Here is a 15,718-nt window from a genome sequence, read left to right as displayed (position 1 = left end):
AAGAGTGCAGGCCAGTCAGAGGATGCTCAAACGAGAAGCTTCTGTAAACACAATCAGGATTAGAGAGGCAGTAAGCAATAACACTAAAGCAAAGGAGTTTGTGCAATGAATGAGGGAAAAAGCAGTAAAGGCTAGATGTCTAGGGAAACACCTGATTTCAAACAAGGGAAAAAAAAATGTCAAATTGGATTGTTTTCCTAAAATGGCCCTGGGTAGAGTGTAAGTGCCTGAAAGCACCATCAGGGGGCAGCAGAGTTTAAGTGTCTAAAAGCACTGGGGGGAGGAGCAGAGTGTAAGTACTCGAAAGCACCACCAGGTGGCAGCAGAGTTTAAGTGCCTGAAAGCATTGGGTGGGGGAAATAGAGTAAGTGCTCGAAAATACCACCAGGTGGCAGCAGAGTTTAAGTGCCTGAAAGCATTGGGTGGGGGAAATAGAGTAAGTGCTTGAAAGCACCACCAGGTGGCAACAAAATTTAAGTGCCTGAAAGCACTGGGTGGGGGAAATACAGTGTAAGTGCCTGAAAGCACCACCAGGTGGCAGCAGAATTCAAATGCCTGAAAGCACGGGGTGGGGGAAATAGTGTTAAGTGCTTGAAAGCACCACCAGGAGTTTAAGTGTCTGAAAGCACTGGGTGGGGGAAAGAGTGTAAGTGCCTGAAAGCACCACCAGATGACAACACAACTTAAGTGTCTGAAAGCACGAGGGGGGGGGAGCAGAGTGTAAGTGCCTGAAAACATCACCAGGTGGCAGCACAGCTTAAGTGCCTGAAAGCATGGGGGGGAGCAGAGTGTAAATGCCTGAAAGCACCAACAGGTGGCAGCAGAATTTATGTGCCTGAAAGCACTGGGTGGGGGGAAATACAGTGTAAGTGCCTGAAAGCACCACCAGGTGGCAGCAGAATTCAAATGCCTGAAAGCACGGGGTGGGGGAAATAGTGTTAAGTGCTTGAAAGCACCACCAGGAGTTTAAGTGTCTGAAAGCACTGGGTGGGGGAAAGAGTGTAAGTGCCTGAAAGCACCACCAGATGACAACACAACTTAAGTGTCTGAAAGCACGAGGGGGGGGGGGGAGCAGAGTGTAAGTGCCTGAAAACATCACCAGGTGGCAGCACAGCTTAAGTGCCTGAAAGCATGGGGGGGAGCAGAGTGTAAATGCCTGAAAGCACCAACAGGTGGCAGCAGAATTTATGTGCCTGAAAGCACTGGGTGGGGGAAATACAGTGCAAATGCCTGAAAGCACCACCAGGTGGCAGCAGAGATTAAGTGCCTGAAAGCACTGGGGAGGAAATAGAGTGTAGGTGCCTGAAAGCACCACCAGGTGGCAGCAGAATTTAAGTGCCTGAAAGCACTGGGTGGGGGAAATAGAGTGTAAGTGCCTGAAAGCACCACCAGCTGACAGCTGAATTTAAGTGCCTGAAAGCACTGGGGTGGGGGGGTGTGTGTGTGCAGAGTGAAAGTGCCTGAAAGCACCACCAGGGGCAGCAGCTCCCTGGGTGCTAGGTGGGAGGGGGCACCCACCATGAGGCCTGTCAGCACCTGAAGCTGCGGGGGGCCGTCAGTCCTCTGTGTTGTGGGGTCAGCTCAGCCGCCCCATAGTGGGGGCTGTAGGAAGGCTGGGGAGGCTGGCACTGCTCATCAAATCCTAACACCATCGTCCTCGTCACCCCAACTCTAGTCTTGATTCAGCTGAGACACTCCAAGGAGTCTCCTAGCTCAGCTCAGAAAACGGACTTTGGACATTTCCTTAGGCCCTGAGGCTCCTGCTCTGGCTCTGGGTCACCCCTCCAGGTCACACACAATGCAAACAGCCCCGGGGGACCCTATTCTCTGAACCATCTAGGTCAGGAGCCCCGCTCTCTGGAGGTGCAGCGCACCTGTGTCTGGGGGACTGGGGGGGGGGGGAAGTTCTGCTCCCTGGCCCAGCCCCGCCTGCCTGTCCCCTCCTAACATACTGAGCCGAGATCTCCTGGGAGCGGCTGGCCGAGGTAGCGGGAGGAGGGCAGGCCCGCCCTCTCTCCTTGGCTCAGAGTCTTCTTGCGTTCTCGGACCAGGGCCTTCTGGTGCCGCTTCATGCGTTCCAGCTGCTCCTCCGCGCTCATCTTGCCCCGCTGGTGATCCCCTGAGTACAGGCGCTCCAAGGCACTCTTGGGTCTCTGGGGTGGGGGAGACACAGCGCGGCTGGGCTGGGGTCAGAGGGCCCGGGCCCTGCCGACCTCACACTCCTTCTTTGTCTCTCTCTCACACACATTCCAACTGGGCTGTTCTCTCTCTCTCTCTCTCTCATCTTTTTATCTTATTTTCCTTCTATTATCTTTCTTTATTGGAGAGAGACAGAGATTGAGAGGAAAGGGGGATGCAGAGATGGAGAGAGACAGACACCTGCAGCACTGCTTCACCACTTGCGAAGCTTTTCCCATGCAGGTGGGGACTGGGGGCTCAAACCTGGGTCCCTGTGCACTGTAACATGTGCGCTCAACCAGGTGCCAGGCACTCACTCCTCCAACATTTGAAGTTAATTTATGTTTTTTAAAAATATCTATTTATTTTAATGAAAGAGAGAGAGAGAGACCAGAATACTGCTCAGCTCTGGTTTATGGTGGTGCCTAGGATTGGACCTGTGACCTCAGAGCCTCAGGCAAGAAAGTCTTTTTTTTTTTAAACATATTCTCTCTTAAAAAAAAAAAACTTATTATTGGATAGAGACAGACAGAAAATGAGAGTAGAGGGGAGGCAGAGAGAGAGAAAGAAAGACAGACACCTGCAGCCTTGAACCCGGGTCCTTGAGCATTGTAACATGGGCGCTCAACCAGATGTGCCACTGCCTGGCCCCAGGTGAGGAAGTCTTGCAGAACCATTCTGCTCTCCCTCCTTCCGCAGACTGGACTATTGTTGGTCACTGCAAACCTCTTACTGTCAGCACACTGGTAGACAGGTTGCCCCAGCTCTGAAGGGCTTCCCACAGGGCAGCACCCCACTCTGCAGGTGGAGCTAAGGGGCCCAGACCTGTCTAGGAAGGCACCCACAGAGCATGTGATGGGTCCAGGACCCAGTACGGAGGCTGCCTCCCGGGAGCCTCACAGATTGGAGGCCGAGGTGCCGGTGATGGCTTTTCTTGGTAAGCAGAGGACAAAGCTTCAGAGTCCAGAGGGGCAGTGGTCACCTCACAGGCCATCCCCAGGAAGTACAAGTTGCTAATCACCCTCTGCTACACACACCCCTTCCCCCCTAACCCCCACAGGAGGAGACAATGAGCTGGAGTCAAGGCCACTCACAGGGAAGGGGAAGGTCACCTTGCTGCTTTCTGTGTTGCCGCCTCTCCGGAGGGTGACGTAGGGAGCGATGGTGGAGGGCTGCTGGAGCCGTGACGTGGATCCCGAGAGCCCTGCGGAAGGGGGGAGAGAGGAAGGTGCTCCTGTGGCTGGAGGAAGCCCTTTCCCGGGAGGGAGCCACAGGACTCCAACATCACGCCACCCCCATTCTCCTTGTCCCCACAGCCTGGAGCACCGAGGCTCTGGGTGGAGGGTGGGGTGAGATGGGGCCTCTTGTCCGTAGCCTGTGCATGACCCCGTCTCCTCTCATGTGGGAGGCCTGGAGAGAACGCCTAGTGGATGGACAGGACGCAGTGACAGGAAGGACTCCCGCCTTCCCCGCCTCTGAACCCCTACATCTCGTATGACCCAACGGTACAGGAGGTCCCTTTAACTTGTGATTTATTTGACAGGATTGAGATGATGAGAGGGAAGAGGGATTGAGAGAGAAAGAGACAGAGAGACACCTTGCAGCCCTGTTTCGCCACTTGTGAAGCTTCCCCCTGCAAATGAGGACTGGGGTCTTGAGCCTGGGTCCTTGTGCATGGTAACACATACACTTAACCACGTGCACCACCACCAAGCATGAGGTCTTGAGTTCAATCCCTCGCTCTGGTTCTCCCTCTCTCGTTAATAAATCTAAAAAAAATATATTACCGTTCTTTCAGAATTATGTCTATCATTAACTAAGTGGATATAAAAAGCTTACAGCAATGCTTTGCTTCATAGTGACTGCGACTATCACCATTCTTGAGGACACTATAATAAGGAAGAGAACCAGGCAGTGGTCCAGTGACTGTCCACACCTGGGCTGAAAGCTGTAGGTGATGGTGGGGTGGTGGTGAGAGAACAGGTGAAGACTGGGGTGCAGGGGCTCCCAGGAAGACCTCACAGGGCTGTCTCTTACCTCTGCCCGGCAGCGTCTGGTACCTGCTCTCAGTGCCCGTGAGGCCCAGGGAGGGCTGGGTCGTGTCCCCACTGAAGGTCGTCAGCTCGGGCTCACTCACATAGGATCGGAGCTCCCCCTAGGGGGCAGACTCGGGCTGTCATGCCTGCCCAGGGCCAGGCCAGGCCACTGTCCCCATCCCCACACGCAGAGGGACAGACCCCGCTACACACTGCTCACCCGCGAGTCCCCGTTCACGCACTGGCCCTGCTCCCGGTCCCGCTTCCTCTCGTCTGACTGCCGCTTGAGGCCCCTCACAGAAGTGTGCCGGATGACGGTGGCCTCCCTGGGCAGGGGTGGCACGGCTGGAGGCTGGTCCTCCGGACTGTAGAGTTCAGGGAGTGGTGGCCTGGGAGGTGCCTCATCTTCCTGCTCAGAGAAAGAACCAGAAGCAGGGCCCAGTGAGAAAGGGGCTGGGACGGCCACCTCTGTCCTGCAAGGGTTCACCTCTTCAGTCAAAAGGTGCCACATCTCCTCCGGTGAGCTGTGAAGTGGGGGGCATCTCGGCTCCAAGCCCCACTTCCTTCTTATTCCCCAAACCCAGAACTCAGCTCTCCAAGGTTCATGCTCTCTCACATTCCACCAACCTAGGGTGCACCCTGGGAGTGGGGGTGAGGGAAGGACGGGAAGGCTCATTTCTGAATCTGACGGCAACCTCATCTGGATTGCTAATGCCCCCGCCTCCACAGGGCTCAGACTGAAACACTTCTCTCTCCCTCTATGGCTTCTGGATGCTTCCACAGGACCAGGCCAGTCTGCACCCTCCTGCTCTATCAGAAATGTGTGCGGTTACAAGATCCTTTCTCAGGGGCCGGGAGGTGGCACACCAGGCTAAATGCACACTTTACAATGTGCAAGGATCTGGGTTCAAGCCCCCGCTTCCAACTTGCAGGGGGGACACTTCACAAGCGGTGAAGCAGGTCTGCGGGTGTCTAGATTTCTCCCTTCTCCTGTCTCTACTTTGCCCCCAATCTCTCTCTTTGTCCCTATCCAATAAACAACAGATAAGTAAAATGCCTTTTAAAATCCTTTCTCCTTTCTGACCCCAGGGCCAAGCACACCTGCTGTTTTCCTGCAACTTACTCCCAGGGCTGTGATGAGTGGGACTAGTCCCCTCACGCCCTCCCACCCCACCCGCCACCACCCCAAAACACCTCAAAGGCTGACGCTTCTCCACAGGTCAACAGCCAGATGCCCAGCTGCCAATACCAGCCGCTGGGGTTTGCCACCAAGATGCTGCTCATCCTAGATTTCCCACTTCTTAGTCTAATTTCACTGTTTTACAGACTTGTACCAGTTCAGAAAGGGCTGCTCCAGGCGTCTTGGCAGTGGTTTATCAGCACGGCTCTATCTTATCTGATTCATTTATTGTACCAGAGCCCTGCTCAGCTCTGGCTTATGGCAGCATGAAGGACAGAACCTGGGACCTGGGAGCCTCAGACATGAAGTGGCTGCATAACCACTATGCTGTCTTCCCCACCTTAATTTAGTTCCTCATGAATGTGTCATTTCACTGCTCCTACCCTTTCTGGCCAATTTTTTCATTCAGCTAGACAGAGATGGTTCCTCTGTAGGGCACCTGCCTTGCCAAAGACAGAGCCCCGGATTTGAGGACCAGCACCGGTCCTAGTCCCAGGGGAAGCTCCACAGATGGCGTACAATGGCGTTGTTGTATCCTCTCCTGTCTCTGTCGCTGTATCTATATCTCTGTCTCTCTTTCCATATATATATATGACAAAATGTGGGCCTGTGAACAGAGGAATCCAATATGCACAAGGCCCCAGCACTTTCTAAACAAATACAGAAATAAAGAGTAAAATAGCTACAGTTACATGCAACCATGTGGACGGATCTCACAGACAACGTTGCAGAGACTGCAGACGAGGTCAGTGTAGGCGCAGTGTCACACACGGGCCAGACGAAGTGCTGTCGGCCCGGGACGTGGGAGGGCTGGCAGGGCCTGGAAATAGGCGCTATCCCAGTACCCAAGCACTCTGGCTGACTTCCCTGAAAGAACCTTTGCTTCTAGACTTTGTCAAGGGCTGGTCTTTTCTTCCCTTCTGTCTGTCCTTCCTTCCTTCCTTCCTTTTTTTTTTTTCCCTGGCCACCAGAGTGGTCACTGAGGTTTGGTGCTGACATGACAAATCACCATTCTCAGTGGCCATTTGATCCCTTTTTTTAATTCTTTCCTTTTTTTTTTTTTTGACATAGAAATTGAGATGGAAGGGGAGACTGAGGGAGAGAGGAGAGATACCTTCAGCATTGCTTCACTACTCATGAAGCTTCCCCACAACAGTGGCTTGAACCCAGGCCCTCGTGCTCAATGATATGTGTGTTCTGCCAGGGGCATCAGTGCCTGCACCTTCTCTAAAGAGCAGACACACGTCAAGGTGTTGGGCCGGGCAGTCCCAAGGACCAGACGCAAACTGGATCCACTTACTAATAAGGTGACCTTGAGAAAATCCTAACCTTTGGGGTCTTCATTCTCTTATCTGTGGGATGGGCCAATGCCCCTTCCTGGATGTATTTCACAAGGTCACTGTCAAGGTCAAGTGTATTCTACACCCCAGCATGGTGCTCAACTGCGGGTCAAGATCAGGAGACTCTGGCTGGCATGAGCTCGGTGCCCACAGGCTCATGTGACTGCAGGTTTGCATGGAGTCTGGCAGGGGCCTTGCCACTGGTGACACACTAGCCTGCTCAGGGCAATGGCGTCCTCTTGCTGGATCAGTTTCCCCTAGTGCCAAAAGGGAAAGACACAAGGCCAGACCATCCCTAAGGACCTGACGTAGCTCCACGGGCACAAGCCTCACTCCCTCTGGTGCTGGTCAGTTCTGTCGCCCCATATCCCTCCCGAGAGACGGTGAGCTGAGGACAGAGTGGGACCATCATCTGCCAGGGGATGGCAGGTGCTGAGTTCCTGAGCAGTACTCACAACTCTGGGCTTCATCTTGGTGGGCGACTGAAGGGGTGACGTCACTTTCCTCAGCTGGGGTGGATGAGGTCTGTACGGCACGTACGTTTGCAGCTGGGGGAAGAGTCGAACCTCCAGAGGGGTCCGCACAGGGCTGGTGGGGGGGCTGGGCTGAGGGGGTGGCTTGCTCTCAGAAGTGAGTGAAGCGAGTGAAGGCACAGGCGGGTGAGGAAACAAAGGCACCGTTTTTCTCTCTGAGGGGTATGGAGGGAAACAATGGAATGAAGCAAAGACCCCTTCTTCTCGAAGGACAAAAGGCATGACTGGGAGCCGTGAAGCTCCAGTGTTCACCTTACTCTGGCTCTATCTTGAACGCCTCCAGTCCTAAAGAGAGGACCCACTCACCTGGGTTTTTGACCGAATCCACCAGGATTCTGAAGTTCTCTTTATTTGCACTCAGGCCTGCAATGACATCTTCAATTCTCCATAGATCCTTCTGGATCTGTGATTTCTCCTAAGGAAAAAGGAGAAGGTGTGCTCATTTCCTTCTTTTATTTACTTACTTATTATTGGCTAGAGACCAAGAGAAATCAAGAGGGGTGAGGGAGATAGGGAGGGAGACAGAAACCCCATGCAGCCCTGCTTCACAGCTTGTGAAGCTTTCCTTCTGCAAGTGGGGACCGAGGACTTGAACTTGCGTCTTTGCACACTTGATGTGTGCACCTAACCAAATGTGCCACCGCCTGGCCCCCATTTCCTTCTTAGCACCCTACCAGAACTTCCTTTTGAGGATTCATGCTAGAGTGGTGGACAGCACCCTCCTTTGCAAACTCCACCAGTGTGAGCGCCAAGCCTGCCTCTTAGCTCGGGAAACACCAGCCCTCGGTGGGAATCACTCGGCGGGAAAGTCTGCCTTGCCTAGTTCTGCCAGATTTAAAAATAGATGGCCTTAAATCCAGAACAGTCAAGTTCAGAGAAAGAAGGGTGGTTACCAGAGGCTGGGGAAGAAGGAGATGGGTGTTTAATATGGACAGAGTTTTAGTTTTGCCAAATGAGTCTAAGTAATGAGGACTGGTGTAAAGCAAGAATGCACCTAGGAGGCAGTGCAGGGGTGCGCCTGGATAAGCGTACATAGTGCAAAGCACAAGGAACAGCACAAGGATCCCAGTTTAATCCCCCACTCGGGGGGGAGGGGGGGTTCTTCTTAACTGGTGAAGCAGGGCTTCAGGTGCCTATCTTTCTCTCTCCTTCTCTCTCTCCCCCTTCCTCTCTCAATTTCTCTCTTTCCTAGCCAATAAAATGGAAAAAATAGATTCCAGGAGAAGTGGATCTGTAGTGCTGGCACTGAGCCCCAGCGATAACCCCGGAAGCAAAAAAAAAAAAAAAAGAAAGAAAAAAGAAAAGAAGAACCTCACTGTGGTTGACTTCACGATGCTGTGGGTATGCCAGGACCCACTGAAGGTCATACTGTGAAAGGGTGAATTTCGTTGCCTGTGAATTACCTGACAGAGCTGTTACTTTAAAAGCATGATGGAGGGGACCAGCTGGTGTCGCACCTGGTTAAGCACACAGTAGGAAGTGCAAGGATCCCGGTTTGAGCCCCTGGCTCCCCACCTGCAGAAGGGTCACTTCACAAGCAGTGAAGCAAGTCTGCAGGTGTCTCTCTGTCTCTCTCCCTCTCTAACTCCCCCTCCTCTCTCAATTTCTCTGTCCTACCCAATAAAATGGAAAAAAATGCCCACCAGGAGCAGTGGATTCGTAGTGCCGGCAACCAATCCCAGTGATAACCCTGGAGGCAAAAAGAAAAAAGAAAAAGAAAGGCATGATGGGAAAACAGACAGGGTCCAAGAGCGTGCGCGCTCTGCTGGGCGAAAGGCAGGCGGCTTCTATCCTGGGCTGCAGGCACAGAGCTTCAGTGTTGATGTCTCACTTAGGACTCTCGCAGCCCGTCTGCGCTACAATCACCAAGAAATCTAGCACAACTGGGCCCTTTCAAAGGGCTTTATGAGCTCCCCAGGGTGTGTGGCACTTAGGGACAATGGGAGCAGTGCCACCAAGTGGAGTGGAAATGAATCAACAGGAACCTGTTTGCAACTGCTCTATGTCCTGGTAACTTACAAAGGGACAAATTCTCTCAGGAGAATGTCACAAGACCCACTACAATGCACCCATTTGTTTTTCCGGAAGGTGAAAAAGAGTCTCCGTGCTGGAAAAAGAATTGTGGATGTGCTCAAAGAATAGTAGAAGCACGGAGGGCCAGTGATTAGGAGACAGTTAACCTAGTTGTAATTAAATAAATGCAAAATAAATCTCAGCTACACACTGGCAAAATCTAACAGGACTGATAGCATCAGGTGCTGCCAAGGATGTGGGCAGACACTTCAGTTCTCTCGTTCACCTGGGGCAGAAGGTGTGTGGCGGTGCCCATCCACAATTAAGAAGGGTGCTCACCTCAGCCCAGAAACTATATGCCCACAGGTCCAGCTTAGAGGAATGCTGGCACGTGACCTTGAAACGACAGTTACATAATCACTGTGACGTCTCTGATTAAAGCAAAATACTGTGAATAACTGAACTGCCCATCAGAAGGGGAATAAATAGCTAAATAAGGTATGCGGTGTCCAGACTAGGAAATACCACATAATAGGACGAAGAACTCAATTCACTTAACCTGGATAACACTATCCAGTAAAACTTCTTCCTTCCACCCTCCCTCCTTTCTTCCTGAGTACAGAGAGAAGGAGGTAGAACCAGGACAGAAAGGGGACAGAAGATGAACTTTTCTACTGTTTCTTTTTTTGTGTGTGTCTCAATTGTTTGGTTTTCTTCCAGAGATAAATTCCTGACTTGAATAAAGAATAAGAAGTTAGAAAAATTACTGCTAAGATCAATGTGGATCACGGAAGTCTAAGAGGGTAGGCCTGGCAGGGCAGGACAGTCTAAGAGACTAGCAAAATATACCTGAAAGCTGAAGTACACAGAAGCCTGCAGGGAATACCCCCCAACACCTCATCTGCACTATTCCAGTCTTTAGGTCCATGGTCGTTCAACAATTTGTTTGGCTTTGTATGTTAACTCTCTTTTCAGCCACCAGGTTCCGGATGCCAGCACAATACCAACCAGACTTCCCTGGACAGACGACCCCACCAATGTGTCCTGGAGCTCTGCTTCCCCAGAGACCCACCCTACTAGGGAAAGAGAGAGGCAGACTGGGAGTATGGATCGACCAGTCAATGTCCATGTTCAGCAGGGAAGCAATTACAGAAGCCAGACCTTCCACCTTCTGCAACCCACAACAACCCTGGGTCCATGCTCCCAGAGGGATAGAGAATGGGAAAGCTATCAGGGGAGGGGGTGGGATGTGGAGACTGGGTGGTGGGAATTGTGTGGAACTGCTCTTATCCTGTGGTTTTGTTGATGTCTCCTTTCTTAAATAAAAAAAAAAAAAAAAGAGAGAGAGAGACTAGCAACTACAAGTAAGGAATTGCTTCTAAGCCTTGCCAACAAGATTTACCTAGTCTATTCCAGTCCCTAAGCTAAGTGCTGGGACGGGGGTTAGAAAAAAGAACATGAAGGGGGCCAGGTGGTGGTGCACCGGGTTAAGCACACATAGTATGAAGCACAAGGACCCAGTTCAAGCCCCCAGCTCTCCACCTGCAGGGAGGTCACTGCACAAGTGGTGAAGCAGGTCTGCAGCTGTCTGTCTGCCTTTCTGTCTGTCTCTCTCTCTCCCCCACCCCTCAATTTCTTTCTGTCCTGTCAAAAAAAATAAAATAAAATAAAAAATAGCCACAGAAGCAGTAGATTTGTAGTGCAGGCACTGAGCCCCCGTAATAGCCCTGAAGGAAAAAAGAAATTGATAAATAAAAAATAAAAATAATAATAATAAAAGATGATGAGAATGTTACTACCAGGGCCGGGTGGTGGCGCCTGGTTCAATGCACAAGGACTCTGTCCGAGCCCCCGGCCCCACCCGCAGGGGTAGCTTCACGAGTGGAGAAGCAGCGCTGCAGGCATCTCTGCCTTCCTCGCCCCTCTCTTAATTTCTCTCTGTTCTCTCAGATAAAATAAATAAAATAGAATAATAATAAATAAAAATTGATCTGGTTGAACTTTCCTCGGCCCTGCGGCAGCCAGCTCTGAATGGTGAGTGGGGGCCAACCAGGTCCAAGCAGGGGAAGAGCTTCCCAGTCCACAATTGTCAACCCCTTCCAAAATTCTCCTGACTTTTCCAGGATGAAGTTAACTCCCTAGGTCACCGACACACTCATGTTTCTTACATGAAGTGCTTAGGTTAGAGAAAGCGAGATCCTTAGCCAGTAAGGCCAAAAGTGGCCAAGCAGAGTCCAGTCCAGTCCAGCCAGTACCAATAAATGAATTTCCATTGGGGCTCCTAGAGAGGAACCACAGATCTGAAGCTGAAAAACCACAATCAAATGATTTTCCTTTTCTTTTAATATATTTGTATTTACTTTACTACTGAATAGAGGCAGAGAGAAATTGAGGGGGAGGGGAGAGAGGGAAAGAGACAGAGACACCTGCAGCCCTGCTTCACCACTCATGAAGCTGTTACCCTGCAGATGGGGGCCAGGGGATTGAACCCGGGTCCTGCTATAATGTGTGCATTCAACCAGGTGCGCCACTGCCTGGCCCCTGATTTTCCATTTTGAAGGTCTCAGGGTAGAAGTCTGGCTGGGTATCGCAGTGGGGGTGTTTGGCAATAAGAGAACCCCAACAAGAAGGGAAGCCATGTGACCCCTTTCATTTATCATTTGCGGGGGGGGGGGGGGGGGTGAGGCAACTGCCAACCAGAATGGCCTGATTGTGTTTGTTTGTTTGGATATAGAGACAGAGTAAAGGATCTCAGTGCTGAAGCTTCCTTCAAAGTAGCAGGGACCAGGCATGAACCTGACACACATGGAAAAGCAGAGCACTATCCACGTGAGCTATTTCACTAGCCCAATGGCCTGAGTGTTAGGGCCAGAAGAGCCCGGGCCCTAAGGCTGCCCTTCCTATGTGGTGCAGGGCCCACAGCTGCTGGCCTGGCCTCCAGAGAAGCAAATAGCCACGGGGGGGGGGGGGGGGGGGAGGGGGCGCAGAGGCACCTCACAGGATCTGAATTCACACCACTCTTCAGTGGAGGCCTGCTCACATCCATCCTCAGGAGCCAGAGGACAAAAGGAGGCAGCTGTGGCCTGAGTGAGGAGTCAGGAGCCTCACATGGGCCAAGAGCACAGGCACTCTTCAGGTCTCCAGAAGGCTCTGTGTTAGTGTCTGTCTCCTCTTGGGACAACTCCCCCAAGTGGCCAGTTGCTCCAAAAGCTTTTCTTTGAGAGCAGAGAAGCTGGAAGAGATGGGGTGGGTTTTTATTTATTTATTTTTTTCCCTCCAGGGTTATCGCTGGGGCTCGGTGCTGGCACTACAAATCCACAGCTCCTGGCAGCCATTTTTTTCCATTTTACTTTTTAGAGGACAGAGAGAAATTGAGAAGAGAGGGGAGATGGAGAGGGAGAGAGAAAGAGAGACACCTACAGACCTGCTCCACCACTTGCAGGTGAAGCGTCCCCTTTGCAGGTGGAGAGCTGGAGCTCAAACCCTGACCCTCATGTGGGCCCTTGTCCTTAGTACTATGTGCGTTTAAACAGGGGTACACCTTCCTGGCCCCCTGAGGTAGGTTGTATTATTTGTTTGTTTGTTTGTTTGTTTGTGTGCTCACAGTCCAGCTTAAGGGAAGGGATCCCTCCAAGGAAGAGTTTGGGGTGCAAGTGGCTCAGTCCCAATGGAGGGGGAGCCCCCCAACCCCAGACAAAGGCTCTCAGAGCCAAGCTCAGAAGGTCAGGGTCGCCTTGGGTCACCTGGAAGAAAAAGGCTCTTTTGTGCTGCTCCTGCAGGGTCTGCTTCAGCTGTTCCACATCCCTCTCCAGCTTCAAGTACTCATTCCAGGCATTTTCCATTTCCTGTTGGCCAAGAGAAGGTTCCATTCCTCAATGCCCAGCCCCCAGGCAGCTGCACTCTTGAACACCAGTGACCCAATCGGGGGAAAAGGGAAGCCCCCACCCCCCCCACCCCACATGTCTTCTCTCTCATCCTCAGACCCTGGCTGGCTGAACTGTGCCCCCTGCCTGCCACCTTGGGGATATTATCACCCTCAGTCCTGGCAGAAAGGGCCTGCACCACAGCAGATGGGCAAACACAGCCGTGGAGATTCTGATGTTTTAGAAGTAGCATCACAGGGGGCCAGGCAGTAGCGCACCTGGTTAGGCGCACACTAAGTGCAAGGACCCGAGCAAGGATCCTAGTTTAAGCCCCCAGCTCCCCACCTGCAGGGGGGGGGGGGTGCTTCACAAGCTGTGAAGCAGGTCTGCTGGTGTCTATCTTTCTCTCTCCTTCTCCCCCTCCCCTCTCAATTTCTCTCTGCCCTATCTAATAAGATAAGAAGAAAATGGCCTCCAGGAGCAATGGACTTGTAGTGCAGGCACCGAACTCCAGTGGTAACCCTGGAGACAAAAACAAAGTAATATCACACAGCTGGGGGTGGGGGGCACCTTATAGGCTGCTCAGCTCTGCTCAGCTCTGGTGACCTGGTGTCACTGCAGCCATCCAGAGCTGATAGAAAACACACTGACAGAGACAGACATGCCACGTCTGGACCAGGCAGGCCACTGCCAGCAGGCAGCCTGGAAAAGCTCTGCTACTTCCAGACTCCCACGTCTAGCCACCAACTCAACTATGGCTCAGGAGAAGAGAGAAGTGCTCCCGACCCAGAGTGTGTGTGTGTGTGTGTGTGTGTGTGTGTGTGTGTGTGTGTGTGTGTGTGTGAGAAAGTCTGCCACCCTCAACCTTCTACGCACAGTGGATTCTCGGGAGAGTTCTGCCCGGATGTGGACCAGGTCCTCCTGCAGCAGCCGTTGCTGAGAGGCGATCTTCTCCAGGTGCTGGGGCTGCTCTCGGTACTGCTCCATCTGTCTGTGCAAGACCTCCAGCACAGACTCCAGCTGGTCCTGCACGGGCACAGGTCAACGAGTGAGAGACTAGAAGGGCAGCCCCTGGAGGCCATGCCAGGAGCTAAATAACCTGCTGGTCTAACCAAGGTAGAAAGGGGCCTGAGAAGTGGGGGGGGGGGGGGGGGCAGGGAGCAGAAGATAGCTCACTCAGTAGAGTGTACACTTTACTATGCATGAGGACCCAGGTTCAAGCCCCCAGCCAACACATGGGAACACCTCTATGGTGAAGCTTCACGAGCAAGGGACCAGTGCTGTGGTCTCTCCCTCTCTGCCTATCTACAAACAAAAAGAGTCTGCTAGGTGCAGTAGAATCGTGCAGGCACAGAGTCACAATCGTAACCCTGGTGGCAAAAAAAAAAAAAAAAGGAAAAGGAAAAAAAGAAATGAAAGGGGTCTGAGGGTCTGAGAAGGCCTTGGAATCTAGCTTCTACTCTGCCAGTCAGATGGGGCAAGACACTTAATAGTGATTTGCTCTGTGACTCAGTTTCCTCACCCAGAAAGTGGCCACTGGGTCATGCACCCCTTACAGGAGAAGCTATGAAGATGTGTCAAAGAGAACATGAAAGCTTCTTTATGCTCTTGGGGGAAAAACATGTTATAAACCTTTAGTCTTGGGGTCAGGTGGCGGCACACCTGTTTGAGTGTTACAATGTCACATGCTACAGTGCTCAAGGACCTGGGTTCAAGCCCCTGGTCCCCACCTGCAGGGAGAAAGCTTTGTGAGTGGTGATGCAGTGCTGCAGGTGTCTCTGTCTCTCTCTCCCTCTCTATCACCCCCTTCTCTCTCAATTTCTGGCTCTCTCTATCCAATAAATAAATAAAAATAATAAAAATTTAAAAATGTAATAACCCCCTAGCCTGTAAATAGAATGCTTTATGAAAATGCAGAAAGAAAAGTATTCACGCAAAGGATCCAAGAGCCCAAACACTGGTGGCTCCTGGCCTCCCGACCAGCTCCCTCCATGAGCCAGATCCCAGGAGGGAAGGAAGTTCAGGAAGCAAGTGTGTTTGCCCTGCTATGACCTGGGCCACTTTCTCCATGGCAGTGCCTTTCCTGGTGTTCAGGGACTTGGGTCATCACAGACAAGCCAGTAGAGTCTCCTGCTCCCAGGTTCACCTCCCGTGGGCTCCAAAGAGAGGAGGTAAGAATGAAGCGGGTCATAGAGCAGACTGAAGTCTCCCTGCAAGGCTTCCCCTGGCTTCGGGTAGGAAGCCCCTCTCCTCAACACCTGTAAAGCCTGAGTTGTTTTGGACAAGCTAACATCTGTTTTTCAGTACTAACACGGGAGTCTAACCCATGCCTGGGAAAAGTGGTGACAAGCCCCTCTCCATGCAGCCTGAGCCCATGCAGAGTGGGTGCATACTTTGTTCTCCTTGAGGGCTCGGATCTTGTCTTCCAGGTCCTGGAGGATCCGATCTTGTTCACAGAAGATGCTCAGTTTGACCTGTAGGCAAGGAGAGGTTGGACAGGGCCTTGGGAAGCTCTGGGTGACAGAACCATCCAAACCCTGCCTGCAGCTCCCACCCTGGGCCTGGGGGCAGCGAG

The 15,718-nt window shown here is 52.1% G+C and overlaps 1 protein-coding gene across 10 annotated transcripts in view; it reads right to left on the bottom strand.

Moving 5' to 3' along the window:
• PLEKHA7 (pleckstrin homology domain containing A7) overlaps positions 1-15,718 on the bottom strand; it is a 262,522-nt gene that overhangs the window by 13,462 nt on the left and 233,342 nt on the right. For 9 of the 10 annotated variants that reach the window (XM_060177093.1, XM_060177086.1, XM_060177089.1 and 6 more), the window contains 9 exons: positions 15,537-15,617; positions 14,020-14,169; positions 13,024-13,125; positions 7,574-7,682; positions 7,190-7,422; positions 4,435-4,623; positions 4,216-4,333; positions 3,273-3,382; positions 1,953-2,153 (listed from right to left, as the gene is read on the bottom strand). In XM_060177093.1, coding sequence (XP_060033076.1) covers positions 1,953-2,153; positions 3,273-3,382; positions 4,216-4,333; positions 4,435-4,623; positions 7,190-7,422; positions 7,574-7,682; positions 13,024-13,125; positions 14,020-14,169; positions 15,537-15,617 — 1,293 coding nt within the window. The remainder of the gene's footprint in view (positions 1-1,952; positions 2,154-3,272; positions 3,383-4,215; positions 4,334-4,434; positions 4,624-7,189; positions 7,423-7,573; positions 7,683-13,023; positions 13,126-14,019; positions 14,170-15,536; positions 15,618-15,718) is intronic. The other variant, XM_060177088.1, reaches the window with a different exon arrangement.

This window comes from Erinaceus europaeus, chromosome 17, assembly GCF_950295315.1.
Source record: "Erinaceus europaeus chromosome 17, mEriEur2.1, whole genome shotgun sequence".
NCBI classification, from domain to species: Eukaryota; Metazoa; Chordata; class Mammalia; order Eulipotyphla; family Erinaceidae; genus Erinaceus; species Erinaceus europaeus.
This window is presented reverse-complemented; position numbering and strand designations above follow the sequence as displayed.